This window comes from Chlamydotis macqueenii, chromosome 7, assembly GCF_036417535.1.
Source record: "Chlamydotis macqueenii isolate bChlMac1 chromosome 7, bChlMac1.mat, whole genome shotgun sequence".
NCBI lineage: Eukaryota > Metazoa > Chordata > Aves > Otidiformes > Otididae > Chlamydotis > Chlamydotis macqueenii.
The window spans coordinates 3,752,242-3,775,440 of record NC_141562.1 but is presented as its reverse complement, the minus strand read 5'-3'; the positions used below and the strand labels follow the sequence as shown (position 1 = coordinate 3,775,440).

The window sequence follows — 23,199 nt, the reverse complement described above, 5'->3', positions numbered from 1 at the left end:
AGGGTTCTCAAAACCATTATTGCATAGAGGTGATCTGACAGTTGCGTTCATATCTTTCAGTAACTGACAGATTAGGTTTTCCTCTGCTCCTCTGGCTGATATTGACAAAGAAATTTATTTTTTAATAAATTAATCTCTAATGTTTTTTCTTGTCCTTGTCAACGCAAATAAAGCCTTTCTCTTTTTAATAGCACTTTATGCTATTTTTCTTCTGACTTCTCCTAATTCATAAAAATATGGGACAATTGAGAATTGGGAAGGAGAGTAGCATTCATTTTATTTGATAACTTGGGGATAACAAAACTTTTTGTTGGCTGATTTGCTATTTGCTGAGATGCGTTGTCCAGTTCTAACTGTTGCCCTATTGTCCTTTTCTTTTTATGTAGTTCCCAGCATCAGGGTCGCCTGAGTTTGGATCTAAGTCATAAACACTCCAGTGACTACTCTGAAAATTCGCGTACAAGAGCATCTCATGGCTCAAATTCATTACCGTCCAGTGCAAGACTTGGTAACTGCCTTTTCTGATTTATTTCATGTGGGACTCATATATTGGAGAAATATAATAAATGGAAAATTCCTTAAGTACATGCTTTATAGGATTGTCATAGCTATCAAAGCGTAAAAGACTTCCTGTGTTCCTTTGCTTCATTTTTTATGGTTTTATGACTAAAGGCGTTCCCTGGAAGTAGCTGTGTTTAATTTGCTCTTTACAGTCTCTTTAAAATGCTATGTGTGTGTGTGAGTGATTTTCTTTTCCATGCCTGTTGCTGTTTGAAAGTACCGTTATAAAGATGGGAGACCCAGCCAGAGTAATTTTGAGGTTCAGTGAGGTGGAGTAAAGAAGATAAAAGAATAGAGCCCCTAGAACAAAAAATCAAGGATGACTAATGGCCTGATGTAAATTGTATTGTTGGAAGATAAGTTACCTTTATGTTTACTTGATAGATGTGTAAGGTTGTTTATGCCTATCCTGATAATACTAAAGCAAATGCATACTTTGTAGCAATGATATTTTAACATTTTTGAATTTTTTTACTTTTTAAATTATGTAATAACTTTTTTGTGCATGCATGTGTTCCTGTGTTCCATCAATGATTGACAGTTGCATCTGAGTAGAGCATAGCAGTTTTGTAACCGCAGCAAAAAAACAGACGTAACAGTTTGCAACCAGTGTCAAAAATTATGTATTCATCCAAACAGAATATAATCAGAATATTTAACATTTCTTCTGGAAAGTCTCGTGGATTCTTAGTAAACAGGGATGTGAGAGTCTCACTCAGACTTCAGGTTAAGTTTAATTTGATTGAAAAATATTGAAAATATTTTTTTATACAAGAATGACAGTGCATATATACCATGTAGCTGCATTGTTTTCTGTTTATACTGACTGCATAACCAAGCCAATTTACTCGAAACATGTTACATGCAGTCTATACAAGGGTAATGATCAAGGCTTCTGCATAAATTCACAGATAATGTTAATGCTCACTGAAGAAGTAGAATCTAAATATTTTTTTTTTTTTGTTCAATGTCGTTGTTTTATTTTTGTCATTGTAATGTTTTCTTATTGTAAAAAATAGGTTCTTCGAGTAACTTGCAATACAGAACAGAACGAATTAAGATCCCTTTAACACCAAGATATCCAAGGTCCATCATGGGCTCTGACAGAGGTGAACTTTTCATAAGTAATTTTAGTTGTACTATTTTCAGTATTACCAATCCAAAGCCTTTGCAGTTGTTAAATCAAGTTGCACCAAAATCAAAATATGACCATTTTATTAGGGTTACAAAATTTGCATTTTGCTGTAGAAAGGTAAGAAAAGAAACTTTCTAATGAAAGTTGATTTTTTTTCTGTTAGTTGACTCTAAGACTTAGTACTAAGAAAAAGTGCGCAAAAAATTAAGAATAAGCATTGGTGTGTGTTTTATAGTTGTAGCTTTCTTCTAGAATGATGTCTTAAAAGTTTTAACAGTGAGATGACCTGCATTTTTTTATTATTCTTTAAATATATTATTTTGCATATTACTGTGTTACTGATTTTAAATTATATTTTGAAATGCAGTGAAAATATTTAAGTTACTTCACTCAAAATTGCTTGGTGGAGGATATTTAATGACATAATACAAATACCAGTTGGAGTGCTGGAGAGCTGTACAATTCAGAGTTTGATGACAGTAAACAATAACTCTTCACTCCCATCATTGCTCAAATATTCTGTAGCCTTAATGAATTTTATGCAGCAGTTTTTGTAACTGGGTAGATACGGTTCTTACAGACGGCTTTCATTTGTGATTAATAATTTGATATTTATTTTCTTTAGCTTTTTCAGAGGAAGCAAACTAGGGCACTTGTTCAATAAATTACTCAGGGAGAGTACAACCAGGGAAGATCTGCAAAGTCAGGTCAAGCTTGTTTGAAATTGCAGAGCTTTCCTGTTTCTGTGTATGATTCGTGTTGTGGTTTTGTTGGTGTTTTGAGGTATTTTATAATGTATCTCATACACAAAGGAAAGGGCCGTAAATAAATATTTTATTTCAAAATAAATCTATATAATAAATTTTAATTTATTTCTCCTTTCCTTTTCTTATTATTTTTCTTTAACGTTACATTGCGAAGTGTTTTCAGACCTGCGTATGGTGCAACTTGTCTGTAACCTGCTTTCCTTGGTGAGAATGGTAATAGTTGTATGGCCACTTACAGTGGACAGATTTGACAAATAGTCATTAAGGACAGTAAATTTGCACTGTCTAAAATTAATTATCTTGTATCCCTAAGCTCCTTACATGGTTACTAGAGTGCTGGTTAACAGTCAGTCTCTTACTTGTCTCAGATGTTTATGGTATCTTTCACTATGCCTGTGTAGATCTCCAAACTACGACAGAGGCAGGATACTAAAATTCAGCTGGTTTTGATTTTCCATAGGCTCCTTGTCACACTCTGAATGTAGCAGTCCCAGCTTGATAACTCCTCCACAGTCACCTCTTAACTTGGAAACATCTTCATTTGCCAGCAGCCAGTCTCAGAACTCCCTTTCTACATTACCTAGGATTTCCATTAGCCCAGTATCTATCGGAGAACGTAGAAAAGATAGGTAAGGTCTCCACATTATTTGGTTTTCATACAACTGTGTCTGAGGAAATTTTGTACATTTGCTTATTGGGCTGAAAGAATGGGAATATTTAATTTATATTACAAATATGTAGACTCAGGTCCTGTTACTTGATGTTTTAATTTTCTTTACAAAGTATGTAAGAGATCTTTGTGTGGATTTTTTTCTTCAAAACTGAAAGTAGATTCTTGAATTTAGAAAATAAAGGAATTCCATGAGAGTTTTTTCTTCTGTGTTAAATTAATGGTCACAGCAAATAAGAAGGGTTTAAATTGAAATACACTCTTTTCAGCTGCATTACCTCAGATGCTTGTTTATGATAGGCTTGGTCTGTACTGTGGAAAACTAAATGAAATTAAGGCCTAGTAACATCTGATAGCTAAATATCAGGTGCCTTAGCATTGTAGAATATGTGCTCTAACTGCTGTGCCTTGATTCAGTTTAGCCAGATAACATGAAAAATTGAGGGTGTAACTGTGCAAGAAGGTATCCGAATGTACAGATGTGATTTTACTGTTGTAACTGATCCCTTTGGTTGTACCTGTACCCCTAATAGCAATACCGTTAAATGTGTGTAGCTGTTTGCAGAATTTGAACCTGAACTGGTAGCTTTCTTAAAAACATGAGCATTGTATTTTAACGACTTTATGTATCTCGTGATGAGTATTTTCAAGATACGTTGCTTATGATATCAGTTTTGGATGTCTGATTTAATTTTATTGTGATCTGGCTAGACTGAATATATGAAAAAGTTTGCATGAGTGCAAAGCATTGAACAATTAAGACACAAGTCTCGGTCCAGCTTTTGTTTACAGTAAGGCAGCTGAATGCCATTCTGGCAGTGTAAAGGAGCTATGATGTGTTGGAATAGGTGACTTATGTGGATTTCAAGACCTCTTTGTGTTGCTTGATTTATGTAAAAGGACTGACGATAACAAATGTGAATTACAAAGTAATAAGGATATTCTGTATTCTAAGTTTTCTGGTAGCAATATAAAGTTATTCATAAAATGTTATATGAAACTTTTGTCTCATTTAAAGAAACTGTAACTCAGTTATTGTAGTAACTCGAATATATATTGTGTACAAAGGACAGTGTTACTTTGAAATGGACTGTGAAGAGGTCTTTGTGAGTTTTCATTCTTTCTTACTTCAGTGTGACTTCTGTACTAGGTGTACTCAATTTGTGTTCTCATATAAATGTTCCTCTGATTGTCACTTGCAAATTCAAAGTCAGAATTTCTTTTCTTTTTCACATGACTAATGATGCGTAATGTTCAGCTGAATGAGCTAGGTTTTTGACACCCCTATAGATTTGTATCTCTGAACACAAGATATGTGTTCTCATCTCTGGGAAACAACAGTTTCTGTTAATGTTGATCAGACAATTGAAGTACAGTCACGTTCCAGCCCTTTCACTTGCTGTGCATATGTCAGAGTTGACATTCTAAAACTAATATAATTATAGGTTTTGTGTTGTTTTTTTTTTTTAAAAAAAAAAAAAAGAAACGAAAAAGCTAAAAAGCAAAAAACCTGACAAGACCAGTTCTTAAATTAGCTACTTTCCTGAATGAAGTCTATTCCAAGGAGATTTTTGAAGATGCCTAGATAGTGTTTTAAATGGTTATCTGGCTTTATAATTTTTCTCTGTTCCCCACAAAATACAAGTAACTCGCTTGGCCTTTCCCCAGATAGAAATAATAATAGTACAGATGAAAAACAAAGTCAATGTTTCTGTTTGTTCTGTTGATTTTAATTTAAATTAAAATTAAAAGATCTGATCAATTAAGACTTTTTTCTAATCAGTGTTTAGTGATTCTGGCAGGCAGTCTGAATGTTATAGAAGAGTGCACTTCACTTGATTTTAATAACACTTCTTATCAAGTAAGACACCTTTCTAATGTTATCATTCTGATTTACTTTGTTATTGATTTTTCTTCTACATGCATTACTAGTTATCTTTCACTTTGCATTTACTAGAATTCTAAGATACGATCCTGTGCAATTTGCATGGGTTTGATTCTTATTCCAATCCAAAACAAACATATGAAACAAATTTTAAAATGCATGTGGCAGATGGGAAAAGTAGAAGGCTACAGTAAATAAAGATCAGAAAGATGTAATTTTAGTTTTTAATGAGGTAGTATACCTTGATAAATTTTGTGATATTAAGTAGATAGCTTCATATACCATCATGGTTTATGTGGTCGTAATGAGTTAAAAAAAAAAAAAAAGGAAAGTTAATAAATTGCAATTTTTTGGGAGTTAGAACAGTTTAATTAAGGTATGCTACATACAAAAATGTGGGCTTCAGTTTAAGTTTACTGGTGGTAAAATTACCTTATCTTCATTACGTCAGTAGACAAGGTCTGAGGGCATTACCTCTAACCGTGATGTTGATGTTACAAGATTATTGGGTTCCACAGTTGCATTCATATCGCCAGCCAGTTTTTATCTTTCAGACGTTAATAAGCTAGCAAACTGTTACGCCCCTACTGCAGAAGGCTACCAAATAGTTACCTTCAAAGACTGTGACACCTGAGTAGCAGTGAGTGAAGTCCAGTTAACTCATCTGGTCTCTGAATAGCACGATTAAAGTAGTTTAAGCAGTTGGCACAATTTAGAGAATGTCTATATAATATACTTAAGTGTTAGGAAGGAAAATATTCAAATTAATGCATGTCAAAAGTATTAGTATAATACTAATAAAATAAAAAATACACTGCACCTAGTACCCAAGCTGTTTCATTCAGAACAAGCTCCGGTGTTGATATCTGGTGATGCCTTTTCCTGTGTAGACATAGTTCATAGTAACATGAAACAGCATTTTTTAGGGGACCACTGTTTGTTTATACACGTTATGAAGGGACCAGGACTGTTTTGTAAAGATGGATACATCCTAACTGTGGGGGGAGGAAAGGGGAATGTACCAGGGTTTTCTCTTGTATAAGACATTCTCTTGTTATACTTACTAGTGTCTTACTACTGTGTATCTTTTTCTAAGTATTCTTTTGTTCTCAAATCTTCTACGTCTTTCAGATATCTGTTCCGTAATAGGTCTTTTCTGAGAATCCCTGTGGCTCCTAGGCCTAGGTTCTCATCACTAAGGAGTTTGAGGTTGGCCTGATATAAGGTTATCCTTCTTGAGCAGTTTTGCGCACTTTGTGCTATTTTACATGTTTGGTTAATTGCCCTGAGGATAATTTGCATGGTAATTGTAATGCTACCATGCAAACTGCTGTCTTAATGGCTTGAGTTTGCAACTGTTTAATTTTCATTACTAATTTATGTTTCCCTGCATACAAATATGAAATCTGATATTTGTGCGTTGTTGTTCTTTGGTTTACCACCTTGTTATCTATGATGTTTATTTTCACTGACAGTAAAGAGTGCTAGCATTTATATTTGTAACATACCTTTCTAGAACATGATTTGTAAATTACGTGTTATATACAGTGGTTCAATTACTTTTATATAACATACATCTGGAAGCTTCTTTCCTACCAACTTCACCACCATACTATTTATAATTCATATTTACCATAATGTTTTAAAGCAGTCATGTACCTGGTATACATTTACTTCTGCCACTGTACCTTGCATGGTGTTAAAGGAATGCACTTAAGGCAGTTGACGGTAATTTTTTTTAAGCAATTGTTTAAAACTAGTTTATTATTACCATTCAGACAACCATAAAGTATTGCATGTAACTTTGACGTTGTGATGGTTCAAGTTCAGTTTTGTCCAAATAAATTTTAACTATCTCCTCTAAAAGGCCGTACATGGAAGAGCCACGTCATGTTAAAGTGCAGAAGGGTTCTGAGCCACTAGGGATTTCCATTGTGAGCGGAGAAAATGGTGGAATATTTGTCTCTAAAGTAACAGGTGGCAGCATTGCCCATCAAGCTGGCCTTGAGTATGGTGATCAGTTACTAGAGGTAATTGTTTGCTTACTATTCCTATGGCTTAATGCATTAGTTCCTATGACTCCAGCCATAACTACCTTCCCCAAAAGAATATCTTGTCAGAGCTTGTGTGCTGTGAGAAATAGCAAAGGGTACTTATCTGTATTGTAATATTCTGGTAATTGTGATTGTTGTGGCTTTTTCATAAGATAAAGTCAGGCTTTATCATAAAATGCTATCTTTTGATGGTAGATCTGCATTGCATTTTACATAGATATAATTCAATTTTAAACTAGCTAGGTTTGGTACTTAAATATAATCCCAACATCACACTCTGCCTGATAAAGTGAGTAAATAGCCAGCAGCTGGCTTGTACCAAGTTTCATGCTTCTGTTGCTGTGTCATGTTCTTACCTGAGATACCTACCTGGTTTAAAAAATACTCAGGTAGGCTTTAGAGCAGCTGCAGTTATGTTTTGCCTACAGTGTTAAACAAACATGGGGGAGTGTTTTATTAAGTACAGAGCTGCCCTGTAAATGTTAAGTCTGTCTATGCTTGTATATGTTAAAAGATACTCTGTTGCACAGTGTATGGATGATACTACAGTGGACCTGAATGGATCGTGGATGTGAATTTATCTTTTAAGTGCTGAATTTGTTCAGATCAGTGATCTGAACCAACTTGCATTTAATCAGTGATACCAAATCATAACACAACTCAGAATACATATGTCTTTTACTATTAAAACTGTTAAACTCACGGATTTAACATGGGTTTCACTCATGGGTTAAAACTGAAACTAGTGAAACTGTGAAATTCATTATCAGGTTACCAAATATTTTTAAATTGCAGTGATTCCTTCTGAGGAGTAAACACTAGGAATCATTGCATAGCAGCAACTTCTATCCTTTTATTTACCCCAGTGGAAATAAATCAGCATTTAGACATTAATTAGGAGACTGAAATAATGATTTTGCTAATTTCCAACTGAAAACTTGACATCCTGGTTTGTTCATTTTTTCCCCAGTTTAATGGAATAAATTTAAGGAATGCTACAGAGCAACAGGCTCGACTGATCATTGGACAGCAATGTGACACCATTACTATTCTGGCTCAGTATAACCCACATATGTATCAGCTTGGCAATCATTCACGATCAAGGTAAGGCTGGCTAGACTTGGAAAAAACTACTCTGGTCCGTGCAGTTATCTAGTTAGTAGATAACTTCTACACGGGTAATGTGTTTGCTAACATCAGCACATTTATGCTGATAAGAAATGTGATTGCTTAGAGAAGAAATGTGTGAATACGTGCTTGTCAAAAAGGAAAGAAAAATGGTTGATGCACATACTATGTTTTCTTTCTTTTTTGGACACAATCCTCAGGTACATTGAACTAAAACCAAAGGTGACTTCTTCCTAGGACTATGAGATTCTAGCACTTCAAATCGGTTTTAAATCTTTTATAGCTGGAGTTTAGAAAAGCTAATAAGAAAAGGCATATGACTTAGTGAAATTGTCCATCCATTTTGATGACCACACTTCAAAACTGAGCTTTATCTTTCTCTTAGACTTATCGTGAACATAGGTTATTTGGCATGCTGGTTTGGGATTTTTTTTTTTTTCCTTCCTTTATACTTGATTTATAGCCAAATTAAAAACTTAGTCTATGTTAAAAATATTTGGCATTGGTGAAAAACTAACCACCAGTCTCCTGGGTTTTTTTGGGGCATTTTTTTTTTTTTTTCTTTTTTTTTTTTTTTTTTTCCTTCCTCTTAGTTCTCGCCTGGAACCTGTGAGTAATCATTCCACCCCTCAAGGCAGTGGAGCTGCAACGCCTGATAATCATTCTGTAATCGATACTGTGAGTGAACAGGATGAAGGAACAATGACACCCCCATCCAAACAAACCACACCAACTACAAGTCCCCGGAATTCTTTAAGGTAGAGAGTAAAATTTTTGCCTTAAGGAAAATAAGCGGTCAAGGTGGATGTGAAGAGTATTAAAAAAACAAGTGTACTTCTGTGAATGCTGTGTCTGGTTGAAATAAGTCAGCAGACAAGTTAAGTGGACACCAGGATAAAAATACATCTTTTCAGACTATTTTTGAAAAAGACAGGGTCTACAAGGAGCGAAGAAAGTTTATTACAAGATTGGTTTAGTTAAGAAAGTCTGCAAGGAAAATTATGTTTGTCTCATAAGACTGTATCTGTAGATTACTTGTTTTGAATAATAATTATGTAAATATATATTCTTCAGATGGCTAGTTGATTATATGTAATGCAAGTTTTTAAAATGAAGTAATGTATTATTTCTTCCTGCCAAAAGGGGCCCTGTGGACACAAACAAAAGGACCCCTGAACCTAGAACTGTTGTTGTTAAAAAATCCCAAGTGGATCTTGGGATCCAGATATGTGGTGGAAACCTGTGTGGAATATTTGTCTCAGATGTAGACGATGATAGCCCAGCAAAAGGACCTGATGGACTAGTCTTGGGTGACATGATACTTGAGGTAAGCTATTAAGATAAGTCTGCCGCATACTGCGGACTGTCTAGGATGGTATAAAGAGGGAATTGTACAAAGAATCGTGCTGTACCGCAATGGGAGATGTTCTGTGAGTTTTGAGTTCTTGCCACAAAATGAGAATAAGAATGGTAAGAATGGATAATCTTAATTCTGGCTGTGACACGTGAAGAGCTGGATGATGTGGACCCTGAGAAGTACCACTGTTGAGAGCACAAGTTATCCGCAAGCTTAAAGGACTAATGTATGTCCATGTGGAGTTATGAACACCTGCTCTCTTCATCTAAATAGGAAACTTTAATTGCTGTACGTAGGAGAAAGGCAAGGATATGAAAGATATTACAAACCAGAAGAATATTGATTTTATCACTATGAAATTCCAATGAGAGTTTAGGGAAAACCATGCAATGTCTTTGACTCCACTTCCGATGTCTGACATGAGAATATTTATCTACTGTTAAGGTGATAAATGCATAAGTGTTTATGAGCGTTTCAAATACAACTGAGTGTTGAGACTCTCCTGTTGAGTCTCTAGTGTCCACATGGAGATATTGCTTTGCAATTGTGTTTCTGACTTCCCTCAGTCCACTTGCTTTCCCTGAAAATAGTAAATTGTTTCCAGTGAGAATTTTATGATTCTTAGCTTACACTTTGGACACTATTTAATGTGCAGACTCTCACAATGCATGTCTGTTCTGTTCATCTCGGTATTTTGTTTTCTACCTCAATGTTTCAATCTCCCAATGTGATGGACATTGTAAGGTGCAAACTGCACTAAAGTTAAGTGGCAAGATTTCCTTGTATATACAGCCTACCTGTGGGAAAATCAAACTCGCTTGGCATGTTTTTGAAGCTCATATAATTCTATTGTCTGTTAAAATACAATTCCATGCCTGAGGGTTTCTGTGTTTTATGTTTTGCAGTATGGGTCCATTGATATGAGAAATAAAACAGCTGAGGAAGCTTATCTTGAAATGTTGAAGCCTGGAGAAAACATAAAAATAAAGACTCAATACAGAATAGAAGAGTTTAATAAGATAAAAGAGCTTCCTGGAGATGGATTCTATATCAGGTATATGAGCGTGACTGGTAATGACAGCATAAGACTGTTAGGATAATATGCTGACTATCGTGAGAGAGATAGTACATCAGTTTTACCATGGTTCTTAAATTCAAAGTTTACTAGCTTAGTGCAGCTAGTCTGTGATAGTGAGTACACAATCTGTAACATGGTAAGTCTACAAGTTTCTCTGTGAACTTGTGTGGTCTCGAGATAAGTGTGCCACTGATCTGTTAACTCTTTTCAAAATAGGTATGCATGTTCTTCCCTTGATTTCATGGAGAAGAAATGCAGAGCCTATCTATCTCTTCCTTTCCAGAGCACTTTATGACCGTCTGGCAGAGGTGGAACAGGATTTAAGCTTTAAGAAGGATGACATTTTGTATGTTGATGACACTCTACCACAGGGAAATTTCGGTTGCTGGATGGCTTGGCAGCTAGACGAGAATGCTCAGAAGCTGGAAAGAGGACAGATTCCAAGTAAATATATGTGAGTAACCTCACATGTTATAAGACAAAATTCATCCTGACAGTGGGAGCAACGGTATTACATGGAATGCATGGAAGTACAATATACACATACAGACCCAGTAGACATCATTGGTACGCTTGTTACTAGAAGATCAATAGTAAAACCAACTATGTTTTATATGTGTTATGTGGCCATATGTGTTATTTGTGCTCACATAAAATAAAACTATTACTTTACATTGCTAATAAATTATTTGTAAGGATGCGTATAACATGCAGCTTCATAGAAGGAATTGGATATTCACTTATGTGTGAGGCTGAGTTTAGTGTCAAGTGGGTGGATACTGCTGCTTCTGCCTCGGAGAACTTGGCCCTGCCTGTCAGAATGGTCACTCTCTGTGCCATGCTGCTATTTGTATTATAAGAATCCTGACAAAATAATGGTAGTATGAGGTTTTCGGGTGCTTCTTATTTGATTTATGTTAACATTTGCGTCTGATTAATTTTCTGCAATAAAGATACTCAGGCTAGAGCTTGAGATAAGCATTTCCAGTGTGTTCCAGAAGCAGAGGTGATATTGTTTGTCTAAAAAATTTAAAAAGATAAGTTTAAATATCAACCAGTTCGTCTATTTCATTATAGGATGGATCAGGAATTCTACAGGAGACACAGCGTCTCTGAGGCTAAAGATGAAAACAGCTCATCTAAGACATTGTCAGCAGCAGCACGGAGGTCATTCTTCAGAAGAAAGCATAAACATAAGCGAAGTGGTTCCAAAGATGGAAAGGATTTACTGGCTCTTGATACAATCAGTACAGACTCAATTCCTTTCTTGGATGGCAAGTACCTTCTTTATACTTGGGAGGGAGTTGCCTTTCCTTCTCTTATATTTTTAAGCAGTTGCAGCATGACACAATGAATAATGTTGCTTTTGGATGGTCTGAATACAAATAGTGAGCATATGTCCCATCATGCGCATTCCTTTCAATAACAATTTTTTAATCTAAAATTTTTTTTTAATATTCAATCAGAATCCAGAGTGTCTCAAAATTTTTTTTTTTTGGTAGCTTATTCGTAGATCTACTGGCATTAATGTTTCATTTGCAGAGGGAGATTGCTTTTTGATGCATGGTTTTGATCTTCTTTTCAGGTATTTAATTTCTGTCCAGGTCACTTAGTCTAGACCAAAATCCTGGGCACCACTCAAAAATCTTCACTTCTGTTTCTTCACTTCTCTCCAAAAATGATTTTGGTTGCAATGCTTACTTCTTTGGAAGAGCTCAACAAACCAAGCCAGAGAAACCAAATATCGTGTCCTGGTGACACTTTTAGGAATAAGTAGAAATGAATGATTTTCAAGTTTGGGTGAGGATGGGGATGGAGAAGCACCAGGTTGAATTAGAAAAATGTCTATTTTAAGCTGTCAACTGGAGAAAATTGCAGAAACGGCTAGTGCGCTTTTTTATATTTGTCAAGGACCTTATCCCTTGCAAGGGAGTTATTTTCATAATTACTGTTAGAGTGCTTCTGCTTATCTGACAAATGCCAGTAAAATAATTTCTAGTTTTGTAAGTAAATCTTCTCTGTGTGTAGATTCTGCCAGTCTGGCATATCAGCGTGTACAGAAAGTGGACTGTACGTCTCCTAGGCCTGTCCTTATTCTAGGACCCTTACTTGATGCTGTGAAAGACATGTTGGTCAAAGAATCCCCTGGAAAATTTTGCAGATGCCCTCTTGGTAAGTGTGCAAATGTAACCACTCAATTCTTGCTTAGAATACATGATAGTAACATCTATATAAGTGAAATAAGTGGTAGTGCAAACTTGGGAAAAAACCCTGAGAATCTGAATTTGCAGACTTTGTTTTGTTAGCCATGTTCTGTGCCTAAGGAGTAGTAATGAAAGTGGATCTCTTCTGGTTCTGTGACACAGAGGTTATGAAAGCTTCCCAACAAGCCATTGAACGGGGCGTGAAGGATTGCCTGTTTATAGATTATAAACGAAGGAGTGGACATTTTGATGTGACAACTGTAGCTTCAATAAAAGAGATAACAGAGAAGGTGAGTCACGTATAGTGCTGTAGTTCTTTGTACGATTTGCAATATATGTTGGGCGGAGTGGAAATTAAGTTAGTGTTGTCCTCCTTTAAGGCATTCGGGGAATTGTTCTCGAGACCACTGGGTAAAATAAAAGGTACCTCACTCTGGCATGTAACTGTTTAAAGATTATTTTATGTAAGCTCACCTTTGTAGAAACCAGGAATGACCATATTATTTTACAGTATTATTAAGTAAAGTTAGAAATTATTTTCTTGTTTCATAGATTCTACCCCCTATTCCTCTAAATGAGGATTTAGATTTTTTTAACTATTACATTTAATTCAGTCATATAGAACATAAACATCCTATTAATTGTGGAGACAGATGTTAATTAAAATTTGTACATTGCTTACAGTTTTCTATTAAACTGCATAGAAAGTCTTATTACTTTTAATGTTTGTGTTTGCTTATGACATTGTAAAGAGAAAATTAGTAGGAATATGTAAATTTAGAAAAAAAGTATTGCATATATTTCAATCTGAGTTTCATTTCATTAGTTCTTCAAACACTTTTATTTCTATCAATGCATGCTTTTGGTACTATGGATGGAATTTCTTGCAGTTTTTCATCTTCTGTCTTTTGTTATAAATCCTTTGGGTACAAATTGCTTAGTAGCCCCAAAATGCTACACGTATAGCAAAATTCTGTTGGGTTGCTATGATTTAAGTAGGGGAAGAAATGGGGGATTTGCATGTGTGCTTGTGCTCTTTAACTGAATGAGTGTTTTGCATTTACATTTGATCTTAGGATTGTCATTGTCTGCTTGACATCGCTCCTCATGCCATCGAGCGGCTCCACAGTGTTCATATCTACCCTATTGTAATTTTTATTCGCTACAAAAATGCTAAACAAATCAAGTAAGTCTGTGAGTGGTATAGTTCAGGGATGTTTATTTTAGCTTAAAATAAAGTTGTTACCTTTATTGTCTCTTTCATCCTACTCATTGTAAATCTTTTAAAAATGTGGAAATCTATCCTCATAAAAATCCTGTGAGGTAAATGGGCTTAACTACATTTTGACTGCATGACAATTAAGTGAATCTTCCAAAGAAGTCAAACAATGTGGAATTCCATATATGTACTCCAGGAGGCAGTCTCTGCCTTGTTCACCTTTGTATTAAGTGATAACATGGATATGGGTGAGATCCATCGAGGATTAATTGGTAACAGTGACAGAGCTATTCTTCATTTTCTTGGTGGGGCCAAGTGTGTGGATGCAGTGCCAATTGATTAGTAACCTCAGCTTTCCCACCTTCCTTCTGCAGTGCAAACAGCAAGGGAAGTCCCATTTTGCCATGGAGTGTATATACTGTGGTCTTCTCAGGCCATGCTCTTTCAGTAATTGGGGATTTGCTGCTTGAATATAGTCAGGAATAGAACATGAGTGTTTAAAACCCCAGTCCCTCCCTTAATGTTTGAGTAAGCCTTCGCATATTTTGATAGATTGATTTGGCAAGAGGTGACATAATCTCCCAACTTAAGTATTAAGAAACACTTTTGTTCAGAGATCTTATACTTGTGGTATCTTCATTTGCTCCTTGCAGGGGGATTGGACTAGATGACCTTTAAAGGTCCCTTCCAGCTCTAACAATTATGATTAATTTTGAAAGTTGATGAGTTCTTATATTCTTGATCTTCAGGTAAATTTGCTGACTATATATTTAATAAAGAAGATAAGTATCTCCACTTTCAAGTTAGAAGCAAGACCTAAAACAATGTCGTGTGTTTCGTTACCACTGCAGGATCATGCACTTGAGTGATAAATGGACCTGTCGTGTCTTGAGTCCCTTTGGAAATGAAAGGGTGACCATTAAAGCTATTTCCTTTTTTTTTTTTTTTTTTTTTTTTTTTTTTTTTTGAAAGTAACAGAGAGCGATTGAACTAGACAAGCAAGGATTTCTAGCAGTCATCAAAATAAGATGCAGTGGCACATTGTCTCTCCCTGTTACGGGCACCAAAGGTTTTTCCAAACAGCCTTTTTGATATCGCACAAGTTCTATTGGCATTCTCTGAAATGCTACATAGCAGTGATAGGTTAGTTTACTAGTGATTTTTTTTTTTTAATTTATAAAATAAAATTGTGCTTCTTTTCTCATTGCTCTAAGAAACTATGTTTATATTGCTTCAGTACCGATCTATGTGACTTTACGAGTTGATTATAAATTTTACTTCCTTTTAAACAGGCTCCCTTACTGGGCACCCCAAGTCAGATTTGGAGGAGAATGTTACAAGCCTTGATCAGAATGAATTTTTTTTTTTTTACCATTTTTATTTCTCTATTTTATTTCTTATTTTGTTTCCAACAGCTTGTATAATAGAAAAATAGTAATCTCAGAAATGTATCACATATAAGATAACAGAAATACTCTATTTCCTCTGCTTGATACTTAAGCCCTTTAAAAGTGTGAAACTTGGGCCTAGCTTTGTGTAGGGAGTACTGGAGTGTATATAAGATGATGATCCGATTCACATTGACTGGAAAAAATTATATACGATCTCCCTCAGTACGTTCCCAATCTCTGAGACTTTCAAGGAATACTGGCTTGGTCTGATAGCAAATAAAAAATGTCAGCATTGAAATGATCCTGATGACTATGCTGATGCTGCTGAAACACAGTAGGTGGCACTCTATGCACAGGATTATGCTTGCAAATTAATTAGTCTTTCACATTCATCCAACTGGATGTAATAATTTCAAGTCCATTAAAAAAAATACTCTTATACCAGGTTTTTCTCTGTTTCTTTCTTTCTTTTTTTTTTTTTTGCAGAGAGCAAAAAGACCCAATCTTCTTGAGGGACAAAGTTACACAAAAACATTCCAAAGAACAGTTTGAGACAGCTCAAAAAATAGAACAAGAGTATAGCAAGTACTTTACAGGTTAGTATTTAATCAACATTTCACTGGGAACACAGTGGCAATTTAATCCATTTACACTGTAACTCAAAAGATCCTATATTACTTCGACGAGCACTTGTTTTTTCGTTCTACCTTCCATTTGGGCAAACTTCTGCTCTAGTGTTTTATTTTACCAGGAGAAGAAACCTCAAGATTTAAGTACTGTCCATTGATTTTAAGTGTTTTTGCTTTAGCATGTTATGAATCTTATGACCTAAAGAGATTGTGAGAATGTTTTATTACAAGCCAGGAATATCGGATGTGTGATGAAGATAATTTGACACAATGTTGTCAGTTTTATATAAGTTGTTTTGTAATTGTAAAAATCAAACAAACAAACCAACCAAAACTGAACAAAACAACAACAATCCCCCCTGTAACTTAATCAGTGATTTGAGAGACATACTTACAATCCTTCAAGAAAGTAAAAAAAATTGTCAAAGGTTTCTTGAGCATGCTCTTAATTTGTAATTCAACTTCAGAGGCCTTTTTAACATCATGAAGTATACTGTATAAATCTTGGATTGTAGTTAATACTGTATTTTTACCAGAGAAAGAATACTGTGTTTGAAGTGAGGACAGGCAGTCTTCAGAGTGTATTGCCGTGTGGTTCCACATACATTCAAAAGAGCAGGGATAAAATTCTAGCCACCTTGATGTGAATTACAACAAAACTTAAAAGGGAAAAAGACAAAAACCTCCCCCACTAAAGCCATTCAAACACCAACTTTTCATCCCTTGAACAATGGGATTATTACAGAGATATTTTGAGGCATACCTGCCAAGTACAGGGGAGGTAAAGTGGATATATTTAGTATATATTTCAGCATATCCTGAGAGAAGCTGCATGATCTCAACAAAGTGAGTTACCTGGTATGTTTGGTACCATATCTGATATGAACAAATGTTCATTTAAGTGATATGTGCTAAACCTTCACAGAACTTGACACATGTGTGGCCAGATTGCATCACCACGTTATCTTCTGCTCCTTGTTAAGTAATTTGTTGCACTGTAATTTCACCTTGATACTGAAAGTAGAATTCAGTCCAAGAGTCCTATGTGTATCTTCTCACATGCCCTGTGAGAAAGGCCTCCCTCTGTTCATGCCAAGTACAGTGAACTCCAGCAGTTGTCAACAATTCCAGTCAGAGAGGACTGGTATTCAAACTGCATTGACATTTAAGCATGTTGAAATTATCATGTTGTGCATAAAATAACTCTTGTAGATAGGCATATTGGACATGGTAGCTTCCTCATGAGGCTGTATGACACACCCTCTCAGACCTCAGCTCTGTCACTGCTTCATGAAGTACAGTTTTGACTAAGGACTCTTTCAAGTTGGATTTGTTTCCTGTACCAAGTTGTAAGCACAGTGTGTAATCTGAATCACTTCCTAGCTGCTTTTTGTCACCTTTCATAGAGCTTGTTGCTTACTGCGTTCTGTATCCACACTTACATGACACCGTTAACTGTGGTATATACTGCAGAGTTAAGTAATTTTTTACTTGAGATCTAATTCTGTCATTTCAAAAATGGAAATTGTACCTTAAGCTTTGTAAGACTTCCTATAATTTTCCAGTGTTAGTGGTAGCTGAGGCCAGAGGCTTTGCTGATGTATTTCTGAAGTTCCTCACTTTCTAAGTCTTAAAGCTAATCCACTCTCCTCTCCTGTGTCAGTGTTGGCATTTTACTTTTTATGACTGTTATGTTTAGCAAGGGTAGAATGCAAGGTGTTCATTTATCTTTAGAAGTGATTTTCAAGGAGTTGCTTGCTATTGGCCTTTTGTTCCTTGAATGTAGTTGACAATAAGAATTGGAGTAGCAGCCGCCGCTGTTTTATTTAGCTCAGCGGTCTGTGAGCTGCCCCATAATTTGCTTCTGATATTTGTAAATAGTGTCTAGTTGCTACAACTATAGTCTCTATGTATATTACCATGTAAATATAAAACTTTTAACACCACATTCTGAACAGAGGTTTATTATAGCAGGTTCTGACCATCTTTAGAATTAAACCTTGCCACCTGATGCCTCTGAAAATAGTACATGGAGGCCTCGTAACAAAACAGTTGTCTTAGTTGATTATAGCCATCAGTTCTGCGACTTCCCTGAACTGTTCTAAGAGCTAGCAGAAGAAACTGTTTATTGAGTGCTTGACCTCTTTGCTCTGTTTCTTCTTTTTCTTGTTTTAATACAGTCATGCATCTGGCAAATACTGAAGTGGGTAGATTAATTCTGCACTTTGCAGAAAAATGCAGAAGACTGCTCTTTGTAATTAGTCATAACTGTTCCAGTCTCATTCGTGGGTGGGGTTTTTTTTTCTCCAGGTATTGTCCAGGGAGGAGCCCTTTCAAGCATTTGCACTCAGATTATGACAACTGTCGATCAAGAACAAAACAAAGTCCTGTGGATTCCAGCTGGCCCGCTGTAGTTTTATTTCGCTGTGAAACTACTTTGCAGATGTAAATAACCAACTAACTTTCTATCCAACGGACTCTGTCTGTTTCTGTCCTTATAAAGATATCCGTAAGCGATTTCTGTTTCATGAAGGGGAATGATAACACTGAACACGCAAGGACCCAACAAGGCATGAGGGAAGGGGTAGATCATTTCACCGAGCTTCTCTCCTATGTCGTATGTGTACACGGGACAGGTTGTCACGAGGGGTTGTGACCTGCGTGTGCTTGTCCACGAGTAATGAATTTAACAATGCTGCAAAACCCTGTAGAATGACAAGTTTACAAAAACCTTTTCAAAGTATTTGGTTGTTGCTGTTTACTTGAATGTCTTCTTTGTTGTTTTTGTTTTGTTTTGTTTATTCTGTGTGCTTTCACTTAATGAGGTAACTCTCCAAAATGGAGTGAAATTTCTGAATATGAGCGAATGGTGTATGCGCAATGTGACTCAGTTGCAATTTTGACTATTTCAAAGCACATTGTTGACTTGACAACCAGGTAATAACGTGGGATTGAATTGGTACGTCTTGGGAGTAAGCTCAGAAGGAAGTACACTCCTCTACAGGGCAGACCACTGTTTGTATCCTGTCAACGCTTGTCTGTCTAAGATATATCATTTCTTGATTTATGCATGAATCTAATATTTAAATGTCATAATGTAACTGAACAATCCAAGCTTAACGTGTGTTGAGAAATAATAATTTTTGGTTGTTGGGCCTGGATTAAGTACTGGTGGGGAAGAGTCATAAGCTAGGCCTAGCATGCTGTGTTCTGTCACTTTTAGATACTGTAAATATGGAAAGCTTATGTCGGTGCAATTTTGCAGGGTAATTCTTAAGCTTTGTACTTCAGTGTGTAGCATTCATATAGATTGTTTTTATTTAAGAGCAGCCACAGTTTTAGGGCTTTGATTAAAAGCCTTTAGAAAGGTACTAAATTGTTAGTGTTTTCACTGTCAAAAAATAAGTGATCGTTTAGTTTTGGTTGCAATACTTATTTACTTGTTGTACCAAATGCCATTGTATCAGTTCCCTTCTTGTTTTTTGCACTTCTGACTCTGTGTTCCTAACACAGGTTTTGTACCTGTCTCTTTTGTCTTTTGCCATGTTTCTTGGGTACTGTATTTTAATTGTTTTTAAAATATCATTTGAGTAGAACTGCTTCTCGGTCACTGTTCCTAACATTTCATTATGTAGAGTTTCTACTTTTACACTACAGGCCGTAGTTTCGCTTTGGTTTGCAACTTTTTAAATTAAAAAAAAAAAAGGGATTCTTCTTGAACAGTTCTTCAAAGAAAGATCTAGTCTTAAATTTAAATTCTGTTTTACAGATGCTATTTTATAGTTCAAAATACTTTCTGTAGTATTTATATAGTTATATGCTATATACAGAGAGTATTTTGGACTATAATGCATATAAATATATATAGTATTATACCATACTGTTATAATACTGTATATATATATAAAAAATTAAAAATAGGAAATGGTATGGATGAATTACTAGTCAAAGTACTTATCATGGTGAGGGACAGCAGCTGCTTTTTGTTTATCTCTTTTTTTTTCTTTGATTGTTTTTTAAAGTTTGAGGTCAGAGTAGATTCCAGTGGTACAACTGAAACAGACAGGTACTGTTCTGACATGGATTTTCTGTACTAAAATAAAAATGTCACTTTGTATCAAAAAAACAAAAAGTTAAAGAAACTGATTACTGAATAAAGGTCAATTTCTATAACTTGATTTGTGTGTAAAGATGCTTATAGCTAATATTCTTTTTGACTCTGGTTGAGTCTTTATATAAGGTTTTATTTTCTGACTAAAATTGGCACATATAAGTTAAAGTGCCCACCTTGAGAGAAACAAATTTCGGCTTTGTGTTTTTGCCCAGCCTTGCATACAAATACCAGAGTCACTCAAGAACTGCAGGACACAAGAAGTGAGATGTTGGTTTGTGTTAACATATTTTTAACTTTCTGGCCCAGTGATGTTAAAGATTTTTGAGCAAAAATGGAATTGATTGGATGGAGGCTTTGACGGGAAAACAAGTCTGGCACTGTTATTTTCAAGAGCGTGTCACTGGAAACCAGGAAAAACCTAACAGGCAAAAATGCGAATCATCAGCTTAAAGACACATTGTAAAATTCTGTGCCTCAATTTTTACACTTCAGACAGACCAGCCTGTTCTCTTCACTGAGTTACCTGAAAGCTTAGGGAAGGTAATTATTGTGTATTAACTTCTCTGCTTCATCAGTTGTTTTATTCTCAGATGCCAAATAGACAACTTCAGCATGAACTGGATTGGTGGACGGCCCATTGTCTTGTAATCTGCATACATAGTAATAGCCTTCAGTCATAAGACAGGACTTACACCTTATCTACTTTTTTTGAAAGAAAAAAACCACCCTGGCGCCATCTCCTTATAGAGGACAAGGAAAATGAGAATAGGCAGATTCTGGCAGGTCAGTAACAGCCATGTCTTGCATGTCTTCTGATCACAGGGAAGTAGTATTGAAGTCTTGGTTAAAGGCTAGAAAGATTTCATTAGCTCAGGTAAAGAGTTTCCTGACACAGCGTTTTATTTTATACTACCTACTGGTGCAAGATTTGGCCATCATTCTGAAAACAGTAACTTTGTCCAGGTGTTTAAATAAAGAACATAGTTCTGGGAGTAATTTTAAAACAGTTTAAAAGTAATATAGCTAGACAGTAGAAGTCTGGAAAGTTCACCCTTGTGCTCCTAAGGCACCATGCAGCATGTATGACTGCAGGTAAGCTGTTAGCTAGAAATCAGTATCTTTTATTTCTCCATAGCTAAACTGGCATAAAATAGCTGAAGATGCTGCAGCCCATATGCATTATCTGTTCTTAATACGTTGACAAGTACCTACTTGCTTTCAAACCTTTGCATTCTCTTCATGTTGACCTGAATTGCAGGGCAGGTGTTTGCCAGATCCAGAATTAAACTCTGACAGCTGCCAACTTCTCCACCTCAGACAAAGGGTCCTTTTTCAGTGTCTGATAAATTTGGAGGCCCTATCATAATAATCCCTTTCAGCGAATGCAAACATTGCCTTCAGCACTCTTGAACAGCTTTCCTAGATGCATCTCAGATGGATGTATTCATAGTTGAAGTACAGTCTTGTAGTCTTTTCTAGACTTATGTTTAAGGCTCTATGAAATTTCTAAAATTCTACACCTCCATTTCAAAATGGACAGTTTTAAAATACCCTGACATTGGAAAAACGTGCACTGACTTGGAAACTGAAGAGTCTGCTGCGAAAAATACAGGTATTCAACAAGGCAGACTTTGGTCTTGTGTGGCAACTAGTAAAGGTTCCAGACCTGCAGGGGAAAACTGAACAGTATAAAAAAGGTGCTTGACCTTTTCCTGTAAATTTTCTTGTGTTTGCTGTGTCAGTGTGTGTAAAGGTTTGTTATTCGTTTGGTTGATTTTTGGAGACTTTTTTTTTTTTCCCAAGCTTAATTCTCTGATACTTTGCTTAGAAAATGTCTTGATGTTCTCCACTGGAAAAGTATATTTTTTTGATGAACATTTGGTAGCAAATTTTTTAGCTATTCAATTTGTCTTCTTTCTCTTTTAGTATTCAAATAGATGCTTTTGCTAGCACAACCCAAATGATAAGAGCGTGAATCTAAAAACCATGTGAATATTACTTCAGTGTAAGCATAATAGCTTAACTTGGCATTATTCAACTCTATCTTATAAACAAACAATTCCTTACAATCTTTTGTAAGAACGGTTGTTTATTACATAATAAATAATTTTAGATTAATGTCTTAACTTTGTATTTATATATATATCTATATATATCTATATATATAATCTATATTTATAGATGGATCCTTTTCTTGAGAACTGTGCACACCAAGCATACTGTAACTAAAAAATTTCAAAACTTTTTCAGTACTGGAAATTACCTTGTAGCCTTCCAGTAGGGAAAATGTTTAGAGGTTTTTTTAGTGTTTTATATTAATTTCACCTTGTAACTTAGTTTAAAAGCAGTGAGGAGTATTGAAGGTATTCTGATTTCAGTAGATCTCCTTCAAGTAAGTGTTTGTAATTAATTTTCCTATACAAAATGCACCTGTTAAAGGTGCAGTGAGTTTTTTTTCCCCCACTATATGTAAAGTCTGAAATTCTAGATTATTTAACACAGACAATTTTTAAAATATAATTCTTTTTTTTTCTAAAAATGTAGGAGGGAAAATGGCAGAGATTATTCATTGTTTTAAGAAGCAAATCACCAAAATATTTGACTATGTAACCTAGTCACTTCATATTATGGTGAATTATCTATTATTGCTATGTTTTATTAACGGTACATTACATGCTCAACATGGTTATTCACTGGGTTATTTTCTGTGTCCATCATATTGAATGAAATAACACCAGTGACTGAGGAAGCTTTCAGAGATACGATATCTTGATTTATGACCCGATCCTTTGCTTGTTCACAGTATGAAGAGAATGTCTGAGAGCTAGAATACTACTTCTGCTAGTTAAGAAAAACAAACAACCCAAACTCGAAACAGCCCACATGACCCTCCAAACTCAAAGCACAAAACAAAACAATCCCCCCTGCCCCCCCCCCACCAAATCCCACTTCCTGAGTGTCCAGTTTGGCATTTATTATGATTTTGGGTCCTTCCCATCTTTCTAAA

The 23,199-nt window shown here is 35.5% G+C and overlaps 1 protein-coding gene across 4 annotated transcripts in view; it reads left to right on the top strand.

Annotated features, from left to right (window-relative positions):
- The window catches only part of DLG5 (discs large MAGUK scaffold protein 5), a 104,630-nt gene extending 84,374 nt beyond the window's left edge, over positions 1-20,256 (top strand). For 2 of the 4 annotated variants that reach the window (XM_086752603.1, XM_086752602.1), the window contains exons 19-34: positions 387-508; positions 1,581-1,670; positions 2,924-3,092; positions 6,150-6,227; positions 6,886-7,048; positions 8,043-8,176; positions 8,794-8,958; positions 9,344-9,527; positions 10,463-10,611; positions 10,919-11,089; positions 11,713-11,909; positions 12,664-12,807; positions 13,002-13,129; positions 13,916-14,025; positions 15,936-16,045; positions 18,389-20,256. In XM_086752603.1, coding sequence (XP_086608729.1) covers positions 387-508; positions 1,581-1,670; positions 2,924-3,092; positions 6,150-6,227; positions 6,886-7,048; positions 8,043-8,176; positions 8,794-8,958; positions 9,344-9,527; positions 10,463-10,611; positions 10,919-11,089; positions 11,713-11,909; positions 12,664-12,807; positions 13,002-13,129; positions 13,916-14,025; positions 15,936-16,045; positions 18,389-18,492 — 2,218 coding nt within the window. In that variant the 3' untranslated portion in view covers positions 18,493-20,256. The remainder of the gene's footprint in view (positions 1-386; positions 509-1,580; positions 1,671-2,923; positions 3,093-6,149; positions 6,228-6,885; positions 7,049-8,042; positions 8,177-8,793; positions 8,959-9,343; positions 9,528-10,462; positions 10,612-10,918; positions 11,090-11,712; positions 11,910-12,663; positions 12,808-13,001; positions 13,130-13,915; positions 14,026-15,935; positions 16,046-18,388) is intronic. The other 2 variants (XM_086752601.1, XM_086752600.1) reach the window with 1 other exon arrangement.
- The last annotated feature ends 2,943 nt before the right edge of the window (positions 20,257-23,199 follow it).